This window comes from Polypterus senegalus, chromosome 9 (genome assembly GCF_016835505.1).
Source record: "Polypterus senegalus isolate Bchr_013 chromosome 9, ASM1683550v1, whole genome shotgun sequence".
Classification (NCBI taxonomy): Eukaryota; Metazoa; Chordata; class Cladistia; order Polypteriformes; family Polypteridae; genus Polypterus; species Polypterus senegalus.
Window position 1 is genome coordinate 71,537,995 of NC_053162.1, and position 24,476 is coordinate 71,562,470.

The following is a 24,476-nucleotide window of genomic DNA, read 5'->3' on the forward strand; positions in this document are numbered from 1 at the left end:
ATTACAATTGCCGCGTAACTATTTGACAATGCAATTGCATCTAACACATAAATCCACATTTCCAAAATGTCATTAACTTCTGTGATGGATTGCCCGGGGTCCAGGCAAGGATGGACCCTGCTCCCTTCCCTATCCTGGGAGCCAAAATAAAGGCTGGTCAGGAAGGGAGCTGCAATCTTACCCTCTGTGCCAGGGAAGGACAATGCAGCAGCAGGTGTGCCAGAGCTGGGGATGGACATGTTGGCTGGGATAGTGACGCAAGCAGGCTGGTTTAGCAGTCCTTTTCCCGGTCAGGAGACCAGAAATATGGGAAAGTGGGAAACTGAGCACTGAAAGTACTCCCGCATTGGGAATTAAAAGAGAGAATCCTCCACTTGGCCCAGGGATTCAGAGTTGGGAACGGAGAAGAGAAATAGTTGTCTGGGAGAAGTTGAGGAGTAAAGAGTAGAAGGAGAACAAAGCAAAGGATTTGTTTTTGCAGAGAAATTGGAAAAGAAGCCTCTTGATATGTACTTGGTTAAATAAAAAAAACTGACTGTGAACCTGGGACTTGTCTGGGAAATTGTGTCTAGGGTTTGGGATTCTGTGGCACCTTCATGAAGCTGCAATGCTCATTCTGTTTCAAGAAGTCCATCGCCACATTATCTATCCAGCCATATATATCTGAACTTATATTTCTATTACAAGGTGAATGGTGGTCAGAGCCTATCCCTTCAGCCAAAGCCAGCATTTGATGGTACACCAATCCATCATAGGGCACACTCATACACACATACACCACTTTACTTTATACACTCTTTAACAGACAGGAACACTGAGAATAGAGGGAGAGTGCCCAAGACCCTGGACTTATGAGGTAATAATTCAAGCCACTATGCCACCATGCTGCCCTTACCATACTAAGAATGTGTCAGTGAATTTTATGACCAAAGTAAGCATGTATTGCTATTTTATACATCACTTATAATCTTAAATGTCATTCAGAAGTGCTTTTTCTATTTAACATAACACAGCATAACATTGTTACACCCATATAAGCAAATTCAAGGACACTGGGGCTCAGTAGCTACACCAGCGGCATCAGGCATAATAAAGGAACCAACCCTGGACAGGACACCAGACGTTATTCAGTCTTTGAGGATTTACTTTTTCAGAAGTATAGCTAACTTGATATACTTAGAAATTTAGAGTAACTACCTACCCACCAAACAGAAGACAGGCCCTTAATAAGTAAAAATAGTTATACAGTATGTTAAATTAATAAAGAAATTATTCTGTATTATAAAACTATTATAAAAACTTTAAAAATGTATTAATCCACTAAGTTGTTAATAAAAGAAACTCTAATCTTTGCTCACAATTTCACCTACATAATAGCAGAATGAGTTTGACCATTAATCAGAAGGTGCACTTGTGTCAAGACTGAACTTGTTATGACCTTGAAATAAAAAATAGGCAGCCGAGAGTGAAAAATCATTTTGTAATCATTTGTAATCAAAATAACAAGAGAGATAACAAACATTTGATGTTTTAAAAATTGAAAACCTATAGCTCAGTTAGATTTACTTTCTATACAATAAAAACAACAAGTAGCATCAATGAGAACATGCATAAGATCATTTTTAAAAAGCAGTGCATTGACTAAACTGCAAATAATTACTGAGTTGCCATGCATGGTGTCAAATTTGATAAATGATTCTATATAAAAAATCAAATGTGTCGCAGTCTCCTTTCAAACTGAAAAATTCCCACTCGTTCAAAGCAACTGAAAAGAAAATATCAGCTACATTTTGGAGAAGAAACTGCAGTTTCTTTCATGCCAATAGACAAAATCTTTGTATTTTCTCAGATTCAAAGACCTTTTATGATTTTAACAAGAACACTTCTATTGCATCCATGAAAAGATTTTTCTTCTCAGCATTGCTTATAATTTAGAATAAGTACTTAAAATCCCGTCTTAAATGCTAAACCAAGTATATAAGTACATATTTAAACAGAGATATAATTTCTGCTTTGTACGTACCTGCGCTTTGGAAGGTTAAGGTTGCTTAGAAATTTTCAGAAAGCTTAAAAAAATCTGTGCACAACAGCTAAATACTTTGCTGACTTCCAAGGTTAATTATTGACGGTGCCATTAAAATTGTTATACTGAGTTTTTGCCCCCCGAGGACCTTCTCTTTAATAGAAACTGAAAGACAGCACAGTTTCGTCAGAAATTATGACTTTTAAGGGAGCCAGAAAAAAATTCTTAAAGAATGGATACAGTCAAGGAGAAATAACACCACTTTATGTTTGTTACAAGTGCCCTGTTTGTTAATGCTAATATTATTATTAGGAGATTACCAGCATATTTAAGCTGAAGTCAACCATCTTAGGAAAATATGAATGGTTTATTAAGGTGAACTACTGTTGTTACGTTTTCTTAACCTGCTTATCCTGGGCTCTTTCAAAAAAACTATTAATTGCATCTAGAAGTGGTGTATGGAGGAATATTTCGGACAAAATGAAATAAATAAATAAATGCGTAAATAAATAAAAGTACTGTGAAATGTGAGCATAAATAAATAAATGTGTCATGAAATGACAGCCTTAATAAATAAATATGTCATGAAATGAGAGCATAAATAAATAAATGTGTCACGAAATATGTTTTCGTTGCTTATTTATTTATTTCATTTTGTCCGTAACATTCCTGCAAACCGTCATGAAATACGGCTTGAAATAAAACTGTCACTTTCACTCGTCAAAGTTGAGAGGGTGGGCTCTAACACCCCCTCTAGTTACTGATTGGTGAATCGATAGCACAAGAATTAATTAGAAAAATGCTTACTACTGCCGATTAAATGGATTCTGCCGAAGATATTACGTATTTCAGAGAGAGAATTGAAGATTTATCGGAAGAAATTACAATGTTGGCGGCCCTTTTAGAACTGAGTATTTGACCCTTGTTTTACGAGTAGAAAGTCAGTTGCATATTAGCTACTTTTTCAAACAACTGTACAGCTCTGATCAGTGGTAAAGTTGTTCAGTTCAAAATATTAGGTGGAGCTGCTTTGGGCATTCCATGTCAAAGTACTTAAACTAATACAGCCGTTGCAGCTTACCGTATATCAAACTGGCTCATTCGTCTTGTGATCGTCTTCTCTGATACATCATACAGATCTGCAATCTGTTGTACTTTTAAACCGCATAACAGAAGGTGTTCTATTGACTCAGCTGGAATGTCAAAGGATGGGCGTCCAGAGCAGGGTACTGCATCACCTGAACTGCAGTGTAGTAGAGTCTGTTCCACCTGTTCTTCGATAATTTCAAAAACAGTTTAATCTATATCGAGTCTAAAGGGCCGCCAACATTGTAATTTCTTCCGATAAATCTTCAGTTCTCTCTCTGAAATACGTAATATCTTCGGCAGAATCCATTTCATCGGCAGTAGTAAGCATTTTTCTAATTAATTCTTGTGCTATCGATTCACCAATCAGTAACTAGAGGGCGTGTTAGAGCCCACCCTCTCAACTTTGATGAGTGAAAGTGACAGTTTTATTTCAAGCCGTATTTCATGACGGTTTGCAGGAATGTTACGGACAAAATGAAATAAATAAATAAGCAACGAAAAACATATTTCATGACACATTTATTTATTTATGCTCTCATTTCATGACATATTTATTTATTAAGGCTGTCATTTCATGACACATTTATTTATTTATGCTCACATTTCACAGTACTTTTATTTATTTACGCATTTATTTATTTATTTCATTTTGTCCGAAATATTCCTCCATAGCGGTGGTCCAGTTTAAATGAAACCTGATGTGGGAGGTCAGCATGGTCAGATACAGAGGTGATTTACTGTCACTAGAGGAGTCAGCTCCTGACCATGCTTAACGCCTACAGTATGTGAAGACACCAGGCCCAGACATTCTGATATGCCAGTTACAGTCTTCTCCACACCCTGAAGACACATATGCACAAAGCTTGTTAGGTCAAATTGCAGAACTTCAATCAGCATTTGCACTGTATTAATCCATACAGGCAAATGTGCTGACATCACGTATGCATTTATGGAATATGGCAGCTGGGTGTGCTCAAGAACTGTCCAGTGAGCCTGAGACAAATGTCTGTTAAGATGTTTGCATGCCATTTGTGACTGATAACCCAATTTAACTGTTTGTGAATTGTTTCAATATGCAAATCTAGTGGTAACTTACTGCTGAAGGTGACCTGATGGGAGACCACAGTAAATCTGGACAGGGTCAGTAACTGTAACGATTGTTAAAAACAATGAAGTCCCACCTCTATGAGAAGTTGGTTCTGTTTTATTATGTACATGGTGTCATGGCCAGTTGCATGATACATGAGCTACTCCAGTGATGTTGTTCCTCCAGGCATTCCACATCTTTACTCATGAAACTGGAAGACCTCCTGCCACCCTTATATCTACCAGCTTTTCAATGAGCCATTTTGTGGCAGGACAAGAATCCAGTGGCCTCCACAATCTGACCCTGTCTAATAATGATGGCATAAAAGGGGATCAACGTTCTTAATAATGACATTAGTAAGCTGCTCACTGAAGATAGAAATGATGATCTTAACATTTATAGGTTGTCTGTCTCTGTGGTGCCCTGCTAACAAAATACAGCATTAAAATGACAGCCAACACACTGGACAACAAGCAATACCATGCTGATGTATGGAGGATAAAGTGACAAACCAAGTTCTATACAGGGTCATCTTAACAGCATCATAGGCCTCCAGGCAAAGTAGTGTGCTGGGGCCCCTGTTTTGATAGAAAAACAGAAACATACATAGGCATTCAGAAACATCATGAGCTCCCAAGCTCCTGGGGCTACTAGCCAATGCCCATTATGCCCATATGTTAAGACAGCCCTGCTCCATATTCAGCATTTGGTCGCTTCCTGTTTTAATAGGAACAAACTGTAAAGTTATGTGCTAAGATCTTTAAGAGACAGGATTTTGTTGTTCTTTATTAAGCCTATCATTTTTAATAAAGTGTGCTGACTTTTCTCCTAAGTAACAAAATTGTGTTTTCTTAACACAAAAATTATTTCAATATTACCAATGATTAGTGATTTCACTTTCAGCAAAATTTGTGCCACTCGCACAAGAAGAAAAGCATTTAGTTCCTGTTTGTAAGCATTTATATACATTAATTACACATACAGTATGTCTGTCTGTTATTTGGGTTTCAAAGATCTGTAGTGAATAAAAAAATTATTGGAATCATTTAACTTCACATGTAGACATTCTGTTGAGCCACCAGACGTGTTCTGGTAGTACGATCTCCATTTCACCAAGTATGACGACGACCTTGGCGTTTGCTATCCTAAAGATGCATCAGAGACAGAAAAGAAGCTTGAAGCTCAAAAGAGCCTAGAGGGTGCACATCCTCAGCCTCTTCTTCGAAATCAAGAACCAGGAAAGGGGACTTATTAGGTAACAGCTTACTTAGGGCAGAGGGTTTACCATATAGTGAGATTTTCTGTGGAGAAAACACAGTTATATGCACAATGGGATGTTTTAGTGTGTATTTCTATGACAATGTGCAGTATGTCGCATTTTAAGAAAACACACTGCACTTTTCTGCAGAAATGTGAATGAAGGGCATAAAGAGAATGATTCGACAGGTGTATTACAGATTACATGCATTATTCAACTAAAGAAAAGAACACATGCATTCGGGAACAACATTCCTTGTTTTCCACACCCTAAAAAAACTTTAATATCCCAAAAAAAAGTTTAAGTGAGTTTCACATTTTGTAACTGTGAAATTGCCTGTGAAACAAATTTTAGTTTCAGTTTCATAAAACTGTATGTAGATTGAAACTTGCCTATTTCACTGATCACTAATTGTTACCAGATTTATCAATTTTGTTCATACTTGAGACAGTATTTAATATTACTGAACAAATCCCCCCTCCTTGAACCGTCACCTTATCGTGGTGGAGGGGTTTGCGTGTCCCAATGATCCTAGGAGCTATGTTGTCTGGGGCTTTATGCCTGGTAGAATCACCAAGGCAAACTGGTCCTAGGTGAGGGATGAGACAAAGAGCGGTTCAACAAACCTCCAATGAAGAGCAAAAACATTGAACAACGTTTTCCCTTGCCCGGAGCGGGTCACCGGGGCCCCCCTCTGGAGCCAGGCCTGGAGGTGGGGCTTGATGGCGAGCGCCTGGTGGCGGGCCTGCACCCATGGGGCTTGGCGGGCACAGCCGAAGAGGTAACGTGGGTCCTCCTTCCCATGGGCTCACCACCTATGGGAGGGGCCAAGGAGGTTGGGTGCAGTGTGAGTTGGGTGGTGGCGAAGGCGGGGACCTTGGCGGTCTGATCCTCGGCTACAGAAACTGGCTCTTGGGACGTGGAATCTCACCTCTCTGAAGGGGAAGAAGCATAAGCTTGTGCACGAGGTCGAGAGGTTCCGGCTAGATATAGTTGGACTCACCTCGAAGCACAGCTTGGACTCTGGAACCAATCTCCTTGAGAGAGGCTGGACTCTCTACCACTCTGGAGTTGCCACTGGTGAGAGGCACCGAGCAGGTGTGGGCATACTTATTGCCCCCCGACTTGGAGCCTGTGCATTTGGGTTTACCCCGGTGGACGAGAGGGTGGCCTTCCTCCGCCTTCAGGTGGGGGGAAGGGTCCTGACTGTTGTTTGTGTGTATGCGCCGAACATCAGTTTGGAGTATCCACCCTTTTTGGAGCTCTGGAGGGGGTGCTAGAGGGTGTACCTTCTGGGGACTCCCTCGTTCTGCTGGAATGGGAGACTTCAATGCTCATGTGGGCAATGACAGTGAGACCTGGAAGGGAGTGATTGGGAGGAATGGCCCCCCCGATCTGAACCCAAGTGGTTTTTTGTAATTGGACTTCTGTGCTCGTCACGGATTGTCCGTAACGAACACCATGTTCAAGCATAAGGATGTTAATATGCACTTGGCACCAGGACACCCTAGGCCTGATCGTGTCATCGGACTTGCGGCCACATGTCTTGGACACTCGGGTGAAGAGGGGGCCGAGCTGTCAACTGATCACCACCTGGTGGTGAGTTGGCCGATGGTGGGGAAGATGCCGGTCAGGCCTGGTAGGCCCAAACGTGTTGTTAGGGTCTGCTGGGAATGGCTGGCAGATTCCCCTGTCAGAAGTAGCTTCAACTCCCACCTTCGGCAAAACTTCGACCACGTCCCAAGGGAGGTGGGGGACATTGAGTCCGAATGGGCCATGTTCCGTGCCTCTATTGTTGAGGCGGCTGACGGAGCTGTGGCCGTAAGGTGGTGGTGCCTGTTGTGGCAGCAATCCCCGAACCTGTTGGTGGACACCGGCGGTGAGGGATGCCATCAAGCTGAAGAAGGAGTCCTATAGGACCTTTTTGTCCTGTGGGTCTCTGGAGGCAGCTGATAGGTACCGGCAGTCCAAGCGGAATGCGGCTTCGGTGGTTGCTGAGGCAAAAACTCGGGCATGAGAGGAGTTTGGAGAGGCCATGGAGAACGACTTTGAAGGCTTTGAGGAGATTCTGGTCCACCGTCCGGCGTCTCAGGAGGGGAAGCAGTGCACGTTGTGGGTTGTTGGGGATAGTACTTTGAAGACCTCCTCAATCCCAATAACATGCCTTCCAATGAGGAAGCAGAGCCTGGGGACTCTGTGGTGGGCTCTCCCATCTCGGGACTGAGGTCACCGAGGTGGTCAAAAACTCCTTGGTGGCAGGGCCCCGGGTGGATGAGATATGCCCAGAGTTCCTCAAGGCTCTGGATGTTGTAGGACTGTCTTGGTTGACACGTCTCTGCAACATCGCATGGACATCAGGGACAGTGCCTCTGGATTGGCAGACCGGGGTGGTGGTCCCCCTCTTTAAAAAGGGGGACCGGAGGGTGTGTTCCAACTACAGAGGGATCACACTCCTCAGCCTCCCTGGAAAAGTCTATTTGGGGGTTCTGGAGAGGAGGGTCCGGATAGTCGAACCTCGGATTCAGGAGGAACAGTGTGGTTTTTGTCCTGGTGCGGAACAGTGGACCAGTTCTACACCCTTAGCAGAATCCTGGAGGGTGCATGGGAGTTTGCCCAACCAGTCTACATGTGTTTTGTGGACTTGGAAAAGGCATTCGACCGTGTCCCTCGGGGAATCCTGTGGGGGGGCTCCAGGAGTATGGGGTACCGGACCCCCTGATAAGAGCTGTTCAGTCCCTGTACAACAGGTGTCAGAGCTTGGTCTGCATTGCCGTCAGTAAGTCGAGCTCGCTTCCAGTGAGAGTTGGACTCTGCCAGGGCTGCCCTTTGTCACCGATTCTGTTCATAACTTTTATGGACAGAATTTCTAGCGCAGCCAGGGTGTTGAAGGGGTCGGTTTGGTGGACTCAGGATTGGGTCACTGCTTTTGCAGATGATGTTGTCCTGTTTGCTTCATCAGGCTGAGATCTTCAGCTCTCTCTGGAGCGGTTCGCAGCTGAGTGTGAAGCGGCTGGGATGAGAATCAGCACCTCCAAATCCGAGACCATGGTCCTCAGCCGGAAAAGGGTGGAGTGCCCTCTCAGGGTTGGGGGAGAGATCCTGCCCCAAGTGGAGGAGTTCAAGTATCTCGGGGTGTTGTTCACGAGTGAGGGAAGAATGGACCGTGAGATCGACAGGCGGATCGGTGCGGCATCCGCAGTGATGCGGGCTCTGCATCGGTCTGTCGTGGTGAAAAAGGAGCTGAGCCGTAAGGGAAAGCTCTCAATTTACCAGTCGATCTACATTCCCACCCTCACCTATGGTCATAAGCTATGGGTAGTGACCGAAAGAACGAGATTGCGAATACAAGCGGCTGAAATGAGTTTCCTCCGCAGGGTGTCTGGGCTCTCCCTTAAAGATAGGGTGAGAAGCTCAGTCATCCGGGAGGCGCTCAGAGTAGAGCCGCTACTCCTCCGCATCGAGAGGAGTCAGATGAGGTGACTCAGGCATCTGATCAGGATGCCTCCTGGACGCCTCCCTGGTGAGGTGTTTCGGGCATGTCCAACCGGGAGGAGGCCCCGGAGAAGACCCAGGACACGCTGGAGGGACTGTCTCCGGGCTGGGAACGCCTTGGGATTCTCCCGGAAGAGCTGGAAGAAGTGGCCAGGGAGAGGGAAGTCTGGACCTCTCTGCTTAAGCTGCTGCCCCCGCGACCTGACCCTGGATAAGCGGAAGAGGATGGATGAACAAATCCCATTTTCAATATTTGTGACTTTTTTGTGTATTGTCATTAAATAAACAATACTGTTGCAATTTTAGATAGCAAGGGCATTACATTCTACTGGTGGAAACTTTTCTCTACATTTAAATTTAGTGGGCAGTTCCTATGAGGTACTTTTAATAATTCTAATACTTTAGAAATTTGTATTCATTCACTCAATCATTCATTTAGTTTCCACCGCTAACTGTATCTGGGATCAGGACACAGGAGATAAAGTTTTAGCAGTGAGGCCCACATGTCCCATTCCCAAGCCACATTTGCTAACTAATGTTATGGGTTCTCAAGGTGCCTTTAGGCCATTTGGGAGATATAATCCTCCCAGCAAGACCTGAGTCTTCACGGGGGTCTCCTACTAGCTAGTTGTGCATGTAAAGTTTCCACAGGGATGCTTCTGGGAAGCATCCGTATCAGATTCCCTAATCACCTCAAAAGTCTCCTCTCAATGCGAGGGTCAGCAGCTCTACTCCTAACCACTGCTGGAAGTCAGTTCTTTTCACCTTATCTCTTAGGGAGACCAATCACCCTGCAGAGAATGCTCATTTAGACTGTTGTTTCAGTCATTATCCAAAGCTCATGAGTGAGGGAAGAGACATAGATCAACTGGTAAACTGAGAGCTTTGACTTTCTGGCTCAGCTCCTTCTTCACTATTATGGGTCATATAGCAACCGCATAACTGCACTCGCCACCCCAATTCGTCTGTTGATCTCACCATCCCGTTTCCTCTCACTCATCATCTAGACCCCAAGGTACTTTAACTCCTAAACTTGAGGCAGTAACTCATCTCCAACTCAAAGAGGACAGTCCACCTTTTTCCTAATGAGGACCATGACTTCAGATTTGGAGGTACTTATCCTCATCCCTGCCGCTTCACAGTCAGATGCAACCCATCCAAATGCATGCTGAAGTTCACAGCCCAATGAAGCGAACAGAACCACAATCATCTGCAAAAGGCAGAGATGCAATTCTAAAGCCACCAAACTGGACACCCTCTTCCCACCAGCTGCACCATTAAATCCTGTCCATGAACATCACAAACAATATATGAGACAAAGTACAGCCCTGGCAGATTCCCACAACCACTGAGAACAGTGCTGATGTTTTTCTGAGGGGTTCCAGGACCCTGAATAAGGGCTGTTCAAAAACTCCATAATCACAGTGAGAGCTGTTTCCATATACTTGGAAAACTTAAGGAACTTGTGCTTGCAAAAATTCTTTAAATGTAACATATTTTACAATATTAAGTTAGGTTATTAAAACGTTTGTCCATTTTTGCGACTTTGGGTGTAACACAGGAACCAGTGGTTTGGATTTTTAATCTCCATCATCATCCTGAAGAGATGTTAGCTTAACTGGTAGTTTTAAACTGGGTAGGTGTGACTGCATGTGTGAGCCTGCAATACAATGGACTGGCATTCTGCTGGAGTCTCATGCCCATTGCTGTGCACCATAATAACCTAAAATTAGATAACTTGATAAGAAAATGGATGGATGGATATATGCATGTGTACAATCATGGGAAAACATTGCAGGACAATGCGAAGACAGAAAGTGGTATAAATGAAGACAGTGCAGCGCCAACCAGTTCATATTTATGATATCTACAGGTAACAAAAATTAGCAGGTTGTGCCAAAATGTGGCAATATCTTAATAGAAAGATCAGATGTAAAATGGCACTAGAGGTAGGAAGAAAGTAACAGTAGGAGAATAAATATAATAATTCATATAAAGACATGATCTAGTTGAGTGGGAAGGTGGGTATGTGTAATCAGTCTAGTCCCTGACGGTTAAGGGCTCTTATGACTTGAGAGAAAAAACTATAACATATTCTGGTAGTGAAGCCTTGAATGCTTTGGTACCTTTTGCTAGACAGCAGGAGAGTGAAGAATTTATGCGTAGAGTGCGTTGGGTCTGTGATGGAAGGAAGTGAAAGATTCCCATTATCTTCTCAGCTGTCCTCACTATCCTCCGCACGGTTTTGCGATCCATGACAGTGCAATTCCCAAACCAGATAGGGATGCTGCTGCATCTGTAGAAGGTGGTGAGCATGGGTAATGGTCAGCCTTCATGAGAAGTAGAGGGTACTGGGCTTTCTTGGCTATGGAGCTGGTGTTGAGAGACCAGGTGAGATTCTCCGCCAGGTCAGCGCCAAGGAATTTTCACTTTAACCAGTTTCTTAATTAGAACTCCTTTATTGACTAAAAAAAGCAATGTTTTAGTTAACTTGCCTGTTACAATACAGAAAACGTAATTGCCTATTTTCGTGTTAAACTGCTGAATTTAGGTTTTAATTGTAGCCAGTTTTAATACCAGCCATCCAGTGCCAGTTGAATCCCTCTAAGGCGAGGTGGACGGATGTTGCCCATCCTTGTCCATACCAGGTAGTTGCTATTACTAGACTTTGACCACAGGAGTGTTGCCTCTTCAGTAACAGAAACATCACCCCTTTGTGTATCTACTGTAGAATTTAATTATTGTGCCTATTAGTGCTTTAATTAATCCAAGATAAAAAAAAATGTATATTTTTTGTTTTCTGGGAACGTTTGTCCATATGTTTTGTAGTCCTTCCCTTCTTTTATTTTATATTCATTTATTTCAAAACACAAACGTTGGCTGATAGCGCATTGCCTCACCCACCACACGACGAACCTCTTGAATTGGGACCCGAGTGCAGCAGGAGACACCTCAGTACCACACTGGAACAGTAGGTTTTTTTTTTTAGTTTTTTTTACGGTGTCTGGAATGCCAACCCTGCCGCCAATCCCCAAGTCTCCCCTGCGAGTTGAGGGCTTGATGCAGATTAACGTCATACCCAGAACGAAGCCGAGCTAAGCCTGGCTTCAAATTACGAAAGTGGTTGGAGTGAAAACCTGCAGCCACTACGGACCTAAAGGACCGTCATTTTATACCCCATGCCCAACGGTATCGCTCTCATGACCCACGTTTATTTTTATGAGTGTACCCGTTTTGTGAATACTGTAATAAAATTCACATGCAATCCAAATATGGAATATTTTTTTCAGTTTTATAGGCACTCATCGCTGTATACTTAAAAAAAAAATTGAACGTATTTGAAAACATAACATGAAACGCTGAATTAGCATAAAATGTGTGAATACGTAGCTATCCTGGGCCTAATCTACAGCAGCTCATTTAAAGTATCATCTATCTATCTATCTATCTATCTAAACTCCACCGTTCACCTCAACTTCTCGTATCTATCTAACTCCATCATTCACCTCAACAGCACTGTCCAGTTCCAAGCCCGACAACTCTGCACAGAGGAACCTCAGGCGATGTCATGTCATGTGATGTCATGTCATGTGATGTGATGTGAGCCTCGCCTACTTGCGGTCTCAGGCTTCCATTGCGTTCACAGATTATGATGGGGATGCAGAATGATGTGTCTCCTACTTCAAGACCTTTTGTAAAATTACAGCCGCAGTTGCACGGGATGTTCTAAAGTACATTAGCTCCACTATTTGTGACGTTTATCTTTACTGTCAGACAGTATGTCAACAAATAACTGTATGATTCTAACAGCGAATGGTTCACAAACTTTATTTTAGGTCTCCTAAGGACAAAATAATCCATCATGTGCATGGATTCCCCACAGGCTGAGATACAGAATTCGACTAAATAAATAAAACCCGAGACTCGCCGGCTCCAGCTTGCTAGAACAGCCTTATCATTATTCCGCCTGAACTGTTTGTCCTGCGTTGAGTCTGCTGTGCGCATCTGTCTGTTTGGATGATTTAGCGATTTCGTCAGGGGATTCCCACAGCATCTCATCTCGCGTCTGACGGGTTGAGGTGTCTGCAAGTTTTCACTGCAACCATCCACTTAAGCTAAAACAAATCTGCGCTTTTTGCAGAATAGCTTACTCAGTCAGACCTGCTTTTTGTTTATCCGCTTCTACGCTCAGAGGGCATATTTATTTTTGCAAAACATTGAGTGAACCTTCGTTTTTGCATTTGCCTTATGAATCGCCCAGAGATATCTTTACTCTGGAAATTAATGAATGAAACATATGTTTCCAAATGGAGCAATGCCTAGCATGGTATAAAATGGATCAATAGCATGTTTATTCCTTTTTTTCTTTAGGTATCTTGGTTTCTTGTCACATCCTAAATATGTAAAGGTTCTATTAATAGCCCAGTGAATGTGGCAGTGTGCCCAGATATGCTTGGCAGCCCATCTAGTTTTGCTTTTTACCATGTACCTGATGATTCTCCAACCAAGGACGAACGATCATATTGTTTCATTTTTTTGCTCATAATGTATGATTTGTTGGTTAGGTATGTTTATTTATAGAGGTTATTCCAGCTAAATCTTAAATGAAAGTTGTGCTCTGCTGAACGCATACAGGTGCAAATCACAACAAATCCTTTAACAAGGTGTCTAATTCATTGGCATGCACACTTTTGCACTTATTCCAGATCATCTGTTAAAAGGAGGCTTATAAAAAGGATCTGATGGCAAAACTTTTAAATTAACAAGCATGTGTGATTGCACCCCCATAAGAATAGCATGTAGTGTTACTACAGTAGGCTTTACAGTATATGCTTGAGCGCAGAAACATGAAGGAACATTCCCATTTGGCAAAAGCTGAAAAATACCACGAGTACAGGCTTTAAATACAAATAAAAACACTGGAAGCCCAGAAGTGCAGTGCATCCATTCAAAGACAAGTGTGTGGGGGCAGCACAGTGTTCAGCTCAGCAACTTCCCAGCTTCTGCACTCAGTTCCTCACGCATGTTGTGTGAAACTTGCATGCTATTTTCATGTCAGTGTTGCCCCCCACCCCATCCCAAACAAATGCATGTTAGGATAACCAAAATGTGAAGGAGCATCCCATCCCATCCAGGGCTCATCTTTCTTGATGCTGCTGTGCAGGCTGTGACTCCCCATATCTCTATTTTGGACTAAATAGGTTAAGAAAAAAAATCATGAAAGGATTGCTGGATAGATAACTGAAGCCTGGTAGTTACATTCATTCAGGATTGTCCACGCTTTTCTTTTGCAAATGACTATTTTATTAAAAAATATTTCTGTAAACATGTATCAAATCATTTCTTGAAGAATATTAAATGGAAGTGCAAATCAACTTTCCTAAAACAATAAATTCACAATACTTATAAGTTATTGCTCTTTCTACACATTTTAAACTCAGAATAAAAGAAGAGAAAAACAAATTGCCAGAAAATGTTATAACCTCCACTAAGCCTATGTGGCATATTCCAAATAGAGTAAGTACGAACCCGCGCACTTAGTTTCAAGTATGTATATACATCAGAGTCAAAATAAAGCTCTGTGAACTTGCCCATACAGCATCTTATATTCATTGCTTTCTAGTTACAGTTTAATGCCATCTTTCTGCACCACATAGCTTATGAATTCTTGCAGAAAATATAAATACCTTCCTTCTGTAAAGATGCAAGCAATCACTCATCATCTGGGCACATTAGGAGGAGTACATTGGTTTAAATGTACAATTAATGTACACAAGCTGTACTGTTAAGGCAGAGAGTCAAATGTCAAATAACGTTTGAAATAAAAATCAAAACATTCAGTAAGCGTCATGCAGAATACTTGACTTATGTCTAAACTGTCCTTTTCCCCTTCTTTTTGGGTTTTGCTCATATTTATTGGAAATTTCAATAAACACTGCATTAATCAGTTCTCAGTTCGCTGCCCAGTCCCAAGTCTTGTGCTACACAGCATCCAGTCACAGTTTTCATAGCAGCAGTAATAAGCTGTGAATACTCAGAGCACCGACAGGTCGTGGCAAGACTTAGATTTCTGCTTAAAAGCCATCTTCTTGTTGTTTTTGGCCACAATCCTCCCGAGGAAGCGCTTAGCCTTCTTGCCGATGCTCTCGCGTCTCTTGCTGTTTGCCAATCGTCTGGCGTTGTCCTCTTTGCTGTCTTTTCGTAGCCGGATTTGTCTCACTATGCCCTCAAACAAGTCACGCACGTTGTGATGGAGGGACGCAGATGTCTCGATGAACTTGCAGTCAAAGACCACTGCACAGGCTCTTCCCTCTGCAAAAAGAGCACAAGATGGTCTTTAAGGGCTACAATCTACACATAAGGCCTGCTCCAGCCATTAGCAAGCACCCTCATAAAACTGTAAACCTCGACGGCTGCAACCTTTATGCTTGGGCCCTTTTCCACTAAACATCCATCCATCCATTATCCAACCCGCTATATCCTAACACAGGGTCACGGGGGTCTGCTGGAGCCAATCCCAACCAGCACAGGACGCAGGGTAGGAACAAACCCCGGGCCATCAGAGGGCACACACACATGCACACACTAGGGACAATTTAGGATCGCCAGTGCACCTAACCTGCAGGTATTTGGACTGTAGGAGGAGGAAACTCACACAGACATGGGGAGAACATGCAAACTCCACGCGGGAAGCGAACCTGGGTCTCCTAACTGCGAGGCAGCAGGGCTACCACTCTGCCACCGTGCCACTCTTTCCACTAAACAGCACTTTAAAATTCAAATGGAAATGGAGATTTGTGCATGGAGAGAGTAGGGCTTTAAGACCAGGGATAACTGGGATAAAACTACTGGGAATCATGTAATAAATAACATCACGTCTGATCTACACCTCTTCAAAAGAAATGTTTTCCTTTACATTTTGTAAATTTTCCAGTCTTAAAACCCTTGCAGTATCTTGGAGATATATTTGCATTTTTCATGAAAATATTTTTAAAAAAGAATTTATAGCATCATTATGATGGTTTAGAGATTACAAGACATTACTGTACTTAACAGGAAAAAAAACACACATTTTCTAAAAAATTCCCAAATGAATCCTTTACCTGAGAAGTACAATGGGTATTTGGGAACTTTGTTTTCAGATTATTATTTTGAAATTTGGAGATAGCCTTTGAAGGCTCCAGCATCTTCCTACTGTCACATATTAGATTAATATTTAACATATTAAAATGTTTGTTTTTTTCAATATAAAATTGTGTTTTTTTTAATTGGAATAAATACTGATTTTGTTTTTTGTAAAAATATATCCAACTGTGTAGTCACTCAATCATTCTTGCTAGAGTTTGAGATGATATATTGAGTTCTTACACTATGTTTATAAAGTGTCCCAGGACAGGCTGGGGTCTTGCTTAGGGTTGTTTCAAACTCACTATGATCCTAAATTTTGATTTAGTGGGTTTGAGCAGAGTCCACAAAGGGCCAAAAGTATTAAATCCTGTACATTACTATTGCACTTTGCTTTCCAGAATTCCCAAAATTCAGTCATTAAAGTATTTCTCATTTTGGCATTTTATGCTAACATATGAGTCCACTAGTTAACCATTTCCCACTGGCTTGCACATTTCCAAATGTAATACCCCAATGGAAGACTCAAGAAAGATGGCTTACCATCTACTGAGACTTCACGGGAGCGGACCAGGTCACTTTTATTTCCCACCAGGATAATTGGGATATCCTCTGACTGCCGGGCCCTCCGTAGTTGAATCCTTAACTCGGATGCCTTTTCAAAGCTGGACTTGTCTGTCACAGAGTAAACAATGATGTAGGCGTCACCCATCTTCATGCATTGATCCTGGAGCCAAGGGCTACTGTCCTGCAAACAAAATAACACAAAAAAAATTCTGTCATTATATGAGTCAGGCATCCATTGTGTGACTAAGTGTGTTGTTTTCAGTTTTCTGTTTGAGATGAGAATTGCTTGCTCTGTTATTTAAAGAGAATGCCATACAATGTATAAAAGCTTTAAAATAATTTACCAAATGCTTGCTTTACATTCGGCATTCATCAGAGGGCCATCATTGTCTATCTATATAATATACAATGTAGATAATTAATATTTATGATTAATATAAAAGAAATAGCAGCTGAATATTTTCTGTGTATTTCAATGCACAATTAATAGCATACTACAGTAAGGGGGCTGGCGCCCTGTCCGGGGTTTGTTTCCTGCCTTGCACCCTGTGTTGGCTGGGATTGACTCCAGCAGACCCCCCGTGACCATGTAGTTAGGATATAACGGGTTGTATAATGGATGGCTGGACTACAGTAAGGGAACAATTGGCTCACTTTTGTCTCGCTCTCAATTTTTTTATTCTTGGTGGTTATAAGGTGCATTAGGATGTTACACCCATGTCATAATGGCTTAATACATTAAACATCTAAATTTCCCAATTGTTCACAGAAATTATACAAGACTATTGATGACCTTCATAATGACTTATCATAACAATACAAATGAAACTTCTCAATTACTTACTTGCTCCCAAATGTCATATAAAACAATTGAGGCCTCCTCATCGTCAACAATGATTGATCTGTCATAAGTGTTTCCTTAAAAAAAAAGAAAAAAGGACATAACTGAATATATTGGGACACTGATGTATTAAATTCAAAACAAAATATAAGCCACATTTTTAGTCCTGGAGCTATTTAACTGTAAGTGCCTGGACAATTGCTGATAGCACCTGCTGGCTTAAGATAAGAAGTCTGCGTAATCTTAATAGGGGTCTGCCTACATGATACTCCTGCTAAATGTATTTGTTTTTCCGTGAGTTATCGTCAATGTCATGCTAAAAATAGATTTTTTATCAGAGGAATAAGGATAAAAATAAATCTATCAAATTAAAGACTTAAATTGCCAAAAAAAATATATACAGCTTCCTATTACTCAGTAATCAAAGAACATTAGTGAGTGAAATGGTAAAATGTTTCTCACAGTGGTATAGCCTTTGGGGGAAATCACTAATGATATAAGAAGAGATATTAATTTTATAGAATTTTATTGTGTTCTCTTATAATGCATTATGCCATATGCTGAAAATGTTACATCTTTTACATGCTTCCTGAGTATTTTAAATCAAATGCTATTAATAACACCATATCATTGTCGTGGCTTTACCACCTTTTATAAACTATAAGAGCAAATAAAGAATGACTCAATCATTGAACATCTTGTTTGAAAAAAAGTGCATTCTATACAGGCATAATCATTGTTTTGGATTATGCTTACTCTGTCTGTTCTGCCATCCATTTTTTGAATTCTATTTTTCCATTACAGGACTGAAGGAAACCTATTGTGCCTCGCAGTTTGCATTAATTGCGCTTTAACCATAATTGGCTTGGACAAAAAGATTTTCAGACAATTCTGATGGCAATTTCCAATGCCAAAGATTTTTAATTAGCCTAAATATTTGGTTAGACCTTGCATACAGTATGTCAACTGCTAGGCAGACTACAGCCCTCCTCCACCATGATAGTATATGTGAAACTGAATGAATGAATGAAATAATTTCATGCATAAAGAGATCAATAGAAACATGGCAGGGAAAACTCACCTGCTTCGTCGCATTCATGGTTATCCTCTACACCACCAAAGATGCGAGCCAAGCTGGATTTGCCCACTCCATTTTCTCCCAGCATCACGACTTTATGGATGTGGCTCTCTGGGTCACTGCCAGATGAGATGACAGAGTCTGATGAATCAGAAGCCCAGCTTTCTGCCTGTGGTTCCCCAGGGCTGAATGAAGTACAGCGGACCAAGTTAGTCAGCTCGCCCAGGCGTAATGTAGGCATTGTGGATTGCAGATCCCTCTCATCCACAGGCATGCTTCTCCTGTGAAGATGCTGATTTGGTGGGAAAGGCATGCTCCCCCTCCTCTTATCTAGATTTCGCAGTTTATCTCCTCTGTTCAGTGTCATCTGTTGAAAGACAAAAAAGACATTTGAAATGCATGCCGCGAAAAAGAGGACAAAGAATACACATTCACAAATTCATACACATACACTGTATTCTAGGTATGCTCATTGGAATGTCTTCATTTGATAATAAATGTAATAGCAATAATGATAATCTGAATAAGATGACAATATTTTAGGAACAGTCCTTAATAAAATTACTTGAAGCTTCCAGGAGAAACAGCAGTAAATATATGACTTGAATATGTGTTTTAGCTTCAGATGACACTGTATTAATTTCACTACAATCTCATAATATTTTCTCATTATTCAGATTGAAATTAATTGATTAATTGAAGCATAACCTTGGTTTATGGTACTGTATATACTGTCAGCATATAGGATACATTGCAAAAATCATTTGGAGCTATCTGTGGCTATTCTAAGCATTTAATATACTTCCAATAAAACATTCCATAAGCATGTGCATATAGAGTTCTTAATTCAAAATTTGCTTCACTAAACATGCCAAAAATCAAAGTCATCAAGAAGTTATACTGAACTTCCCAACAAGTTATGCGGATTCATACAAAATGATTTTTAAAAAGCTTCAGCCAGTTAGGCTGGACATTTCCAACATAGGCTGTAGAAATGATCACGAATGTAGGCTAATTTTTAATACAGTGGCACGATTTCCCACTTACAAGTCTATAGAGTTTTGCGAGAAGCATTCCAATGCATTCTGTATGCTACCCCTAAACAAATCTCATGCAGCAAAGTTTAATGTTCAAAGATGCGCTAATAGGAAAACGTATTAGTAAGTTACTGGTTTACCAAAAGTTTCATAAAATGCCAACCTACATTTAAAAATGATGTTCTGATTTGTTATCTTGATGTATCCTCTGTGTTGTCCTTCCGAAGCACCGTATTCTACGGTCTGTTGAAAATGAGCTTCGCGCGTCCAGCTGTCGCTCTCACTTTGTCTGAGCTGGAAGCGCGCTGAGCTCTCATTTATCTGTCCTCCTGCCTGGTGACGTCAGCGCCGGGGTTTGCCTGTTCGAATCACGTGTCTCTTAATAGGGATGCTGTGTGTCTGTTAGTGAGGATAGGGGGAGTCGGCGCTCATTAAAAATAGAGCGGAGGAGGAGAGGGACTCTCCTCGCCTATCCTCCTCCTCCTCCCACTGGACCAGATGCGGGGAAGCTCGCGCACTGATGTAATGCTCTTTCTCTTTATTCATGTGTGTCATGAATAAAGGCGGGGAAGGAATTACTTTGAATGACTTAAGGCTGACTAAGATACAACGAAATAAATGCGCCTTGGATTCGTATGAAGGGATTTCCCACTGATCTTTCTTTCTTTCTTTCTTTCTTTCTTTCTTTCTTTCTTTCTAGAACTAATAATTTGGCCGAACGAAATATAGCGGAGTGGCAATAATGTGTCACGGCTCCCAAGATCTGGATTCGAGTCCAGGCCTGAATATTTTAATTCAGGTTATTCTGAAAAGCGAATCAGAATTATCTCGATGTACGTTAGAACTAGCCGGTTCTTTTTCAAAAATAAAATTCATGAAGAAACGCACTTTGATGGATACGGTTAGTTTTCGTTAAACAATATTGAAATAGGTGCAACGTAGCAAATCCAGCCTATATGCTGAAACACTATCGGTTACTCCCCTTGGTTTAAAACCGTTATGTTCTAATTTTAGAAAGGTTACTGGCCCAGATCAGGGAAAACCAGGAAGGGAATTAGATTAAGATCCACCTCAAATCCGTTTGGTAAAGAGCTTTACTTAAGATCAACGTGTCATTTTCGGACATTAAGTTCTAAACAATGCAGAATCTTTCACAAGAGAAAGGGAAATATATAAGAAACAGATTTCTGGCTTCATAACATTGGGCTTGTTTTCCGACTTTGTGTTTTGTCCGTGTGTGCGTAGGCTTTCCAAAATTGAGCCATACGCCACAGTCACACGGAGACACCATCCACAAACATGGGCTTATTTACATTTGGGATTCCAAATCGGTGCAGTTTTAATAAATGATGAATGAAATACTATACATATCTCATGAACCAAAGTCTGATGCAACCCCTTACATATATATATGTATATATACTACTTAAAAAAAACTTAAAGGAACACTTATTAATCAGAGTATAGCATCTAGTCAATGAAACTTGTGGGCCGTGCAGATCGATTGGCATTTGCCATAAAATACCAGACTTGGCAGGTCCACCAATGGCGCCCTGTGCTTTTCACAGATGTGAGCAGGTTCACCCTGAACACATGTGACAGACGTGAAATGGTCTGGAGTAGCCGTTGAGAACGTTATGCTGCCTGTAACATCGTTCAGTGATGGTCTGCGGAGGCTGGTCTGTGGAAGACCCATTGTCAGACACTAAGCTGGTGCAGTGGGTCCTGGGTTCCTCTTGGTGCACGACAATACCCGGCCTCATGTGGTGAGAGTATGCAGGCAGTTCCTGGAGGATGAAGGAATTGATGCCATTGACTGGCCACCACGCTCGCCTGACCTAAATCCAATAGAACACCTGTGGGAAATTATTTTTCCGTCCATCCGATGCCGCCAGGTTGCACCTCAGACTGTCCAGGAGCTCAGTGATGTCTTGGTCCAGATCTGTGAGGAGATCCCCAGTACACCATCCGTCGTCTCATTATTAGCATACCCCCCTCGACGTTGTCAGGCGTGCATACAATCATGTCGGGGTCATACAAACCACTGAGTACGATTTTGAGTTACTGCAATGAAATTTCGGCAAAATGGACTAGCCCGAATCATCATTTTTTCACTTTGATTTTCGGGGTGTCTTTGAATTCAGCCCTCTGTAGGTTGATAATTTTCATTTCCATCAAACGATGTGACATCCTTTTGTTCCTAACACAGTACCCAGTCCATATCAGTAGAGATAACCGGCATGATTTTTTCCCATTGAGATCTGATGTGTTTTCAAAGTGTTCCTTTAATTTATTTGAGCAGTTTATTATTGAATAGCGAATTCAAGCTGCAGAATATTATCTGTCTCAGGTAAATCGTTTACATCAGCGCTTGAACAAAAACCTTAGCCCTCCACTTTCTAACTGTTACCTGCCCGATCGTACGAGCTAAACAGTGACTGACACAGCAATCGGAATGATAGCTCACCGGAAACCAGGGAACGGGTGAGGGGCGAGTTACTAGAATGGCAGTTCCGCCCACGTTAAGATTTTCTTTAAAATATATATGTATTTCACAGAGAATAATGGGAAATGCGTTTTAGCTTTATTGAATAGGCAAGCGAAACCGGAAAAATACCATAAGTGGAGAGACTGGAGTCTCTGGAATTGATGGGGTTTGATAAAACATTGCCATCTGCTGGTGAAAGAGTACTGTTCATTGCAGTGACAGTTTTTCTGTTGTCTAGCTGGTCATTTCTAAGCGTTATATGAGGAAAAGAGCAAAACACCTCAGAACAGCAGTCGCCCATTTCACACTGCATAGACAACAGTCTCAATTGCAAATTTGGGCTAGTAAACCATAGTTAAACGTCCCAGTAAAATAATAGGTTATGCTAAATTATTGACTAAAAAGCGGGACAGTGTAGCTGCGTTTTTCTAAAATTACCAAAGTTCAGCAACAAAAGCCTGACGCGCAGAAATGATTCCACAGACAAATATCTTTGTTTTTAAAAGTTTAGTTAAAAGTTTCAAAGTAAAACAGTTCACACAAAAAAGGAAAATTAAAATGGCAAAAAGGGTAAAATTAATGTTAAGAAAAGTTCAATTCTAAACTTAATCTTGTTACATCTCAAATCATTACTATTTACTTAACATTTCTGAAACATTTCAAAACGGTCAGAAAACTGTATGCTTATCCCATTTCTAAGCTTAAAATGGGTCTTTCAAGTCCTCTTTACTGGGACCTGTTCTAACAAAACTGAGCATATTATCACACTGTTACTCAGTTATAGTAAGAAGGTTCTATCTCTTGCTAACTTATAGGGGGAAAAGACTATACCATAAGTTATGACTATGAAAGACATTTATATTCTATTCAAATTAAGCAAACATTAATATGAGTTTAACTCAAAACTTTAACTTTCTAAGATTGGCTCTTACATTTCCGGCCCCTAATTGGCTATGCAGGAGCGGAGACAATTACTATACTTTACTTCAATATGAGCCAATTACTTTTATATTAACTATTCTTTTCAAATCATTAGCAATAACACTGCAAACAAACATTTTAAAAATTTCATATTTCAAACATTGGCTGTTTCTTGAAGCAGGCACAGTTTATTCACGGGTCTGTCCAGTGTGCTGGTTTTGGTCTGCACACAAACTCTTCTGACTGCACCTTTGGCATCTGGCATTGTCTTGATGACTCGACCCATTACCCAGGAATTGCGAGGTGTAGCTTTATCTACAATTAGAACAACGTCCCCTGGTTCAAAATTTCTTCTTGGTGCAAGCCATTTTGACGTTTTGAAGTATTGGCAAATACTCTTTTGTCCATCTTTTCCAAAACAAATCGCCATGTATTGAATTTGTTTCCAGCGTCTTCTTGGGTATGGTTCATTTTCTGAAATGAGTTTAGGTGGTATTTCAGGTTTTGTCTTCAATAATAACAAGTGATTGGGTGTGAGTGGTTCCAAATCATTTGGGTCATCTGATGTCTTCGTAAGGGGTCTGTTATTGAGTATTGATTCCACTCTACACATCATTGTAGGAAGGTTTTCATCATCGAGTGTTTGTTGGTTTAGTGTTGAATTTAAAATCTTTCTTATGCTTCTGATTTGTCTTTCCCACACTCCACCTTGGTGAGAGGCTGATGGTGGATTAAAAATCCATTTGATTTGTTCTTGCATCATGGCTTCACTGATTTTTTTGTGTTCCAGTTTTTTAATAGCTTCTCGTAGCTCTCTTTCTGCTCCAACAAATTTGTTCCATTGTCTGAGCGCATGATTTTAACTTGTCCTCTTCTATCCGTAAATCGGAGTATGGCTTGGATACAAGAATCAGTGTCTAAGCTATGTGCAATCTCTATGTGTGCAGCTCTGGTTGTTAGACACGTGAAGATTACTCCGTACCTCTTGACCAAATTTCTTCCTCTTTTGACTAGGAAGGGGCCAAAATAATCAACTCCAACATTAGTGAACGGTGGTTGGTTTGATGCTAGGCGATCTTCTGGCAAATCTGCCATTTTTTGCTCACCTGCTTTCGCATTGTATCTTCTGCATGTCGTGCACTTTGAAATTATTTTTCTGATAGCTGAATTTGCTTGAGGTATCCAGTATTTCTGGCGTAATTGTGTGAGCACACAGTTGCGCCCACAATGTCCGACATGTTTATGAATGTGCTGCAATATGAGAGAAGCAACATGTGAATGCTTGTGTAGAATTGCAGGATGTTTAGCTTCTTCGGGCATTGCAGCTTTACAGAGTCTTCCTCCAACTCTTAATATTCCATCTTGTATGATCGGGTCGAGTTTATAGATTTGACTGTTCTTTTAACACAAGTCTTTTTCTTTAGAGCTTTTAATTCTTCTGGAAATTCTTGCTGTTGACTTAGACGGATA

General features: G+C 41.2%; 2 protein-coding genes across 2 annotated transcripts in view; both read right to left on the reverse strand.

Moving 5' to 3' along the window:
* The window catches only part of cdh16 (cadherin 16, KSP-cadherin), a 168,172-nt gene extending 166,120 nt beyond the window's left edge, over positions 1-2,052 (reverse strand). Inside the window, exon 1 of the mRNA XM_039763246.1 lies at positions 2,024-2,052. The gene's annotated coding sequence lies outside the window, so the exon portion shown is untranslated. The remainder of the gene's footprint in view (positions 1-2,023) is intronic.
* Positions 2,053-14,699: 12,647 nt separating this feature from the next.
* On the reverse strand, positions 14,700-20,078 carry rrad (Ras-related associated with diabetes). Its single transcript, XM_039763247.1, has 5 exons — positions 19,765-20,078; positions 18,564-18,927; positions 17,486-17,559; positions 16,618-16,822; positions 14,700-15,261 (listed from the first exon to the last, which is right to left on the reverse strand). The coding sequence occupies exons 2-5, from the start codon at positions 18,925-18,927 to the stop codon at positions 14,984-14,986; spliced, it is 921 nt and encodes a 306-aa protein (XP_039619181.1). The 5' UTR covers positions 19,765-20,078; the 3' UTR covers positions 14,700-14,983.
* Positions 20,079-24,476: the final 4,398 nt, after the last annotated feature.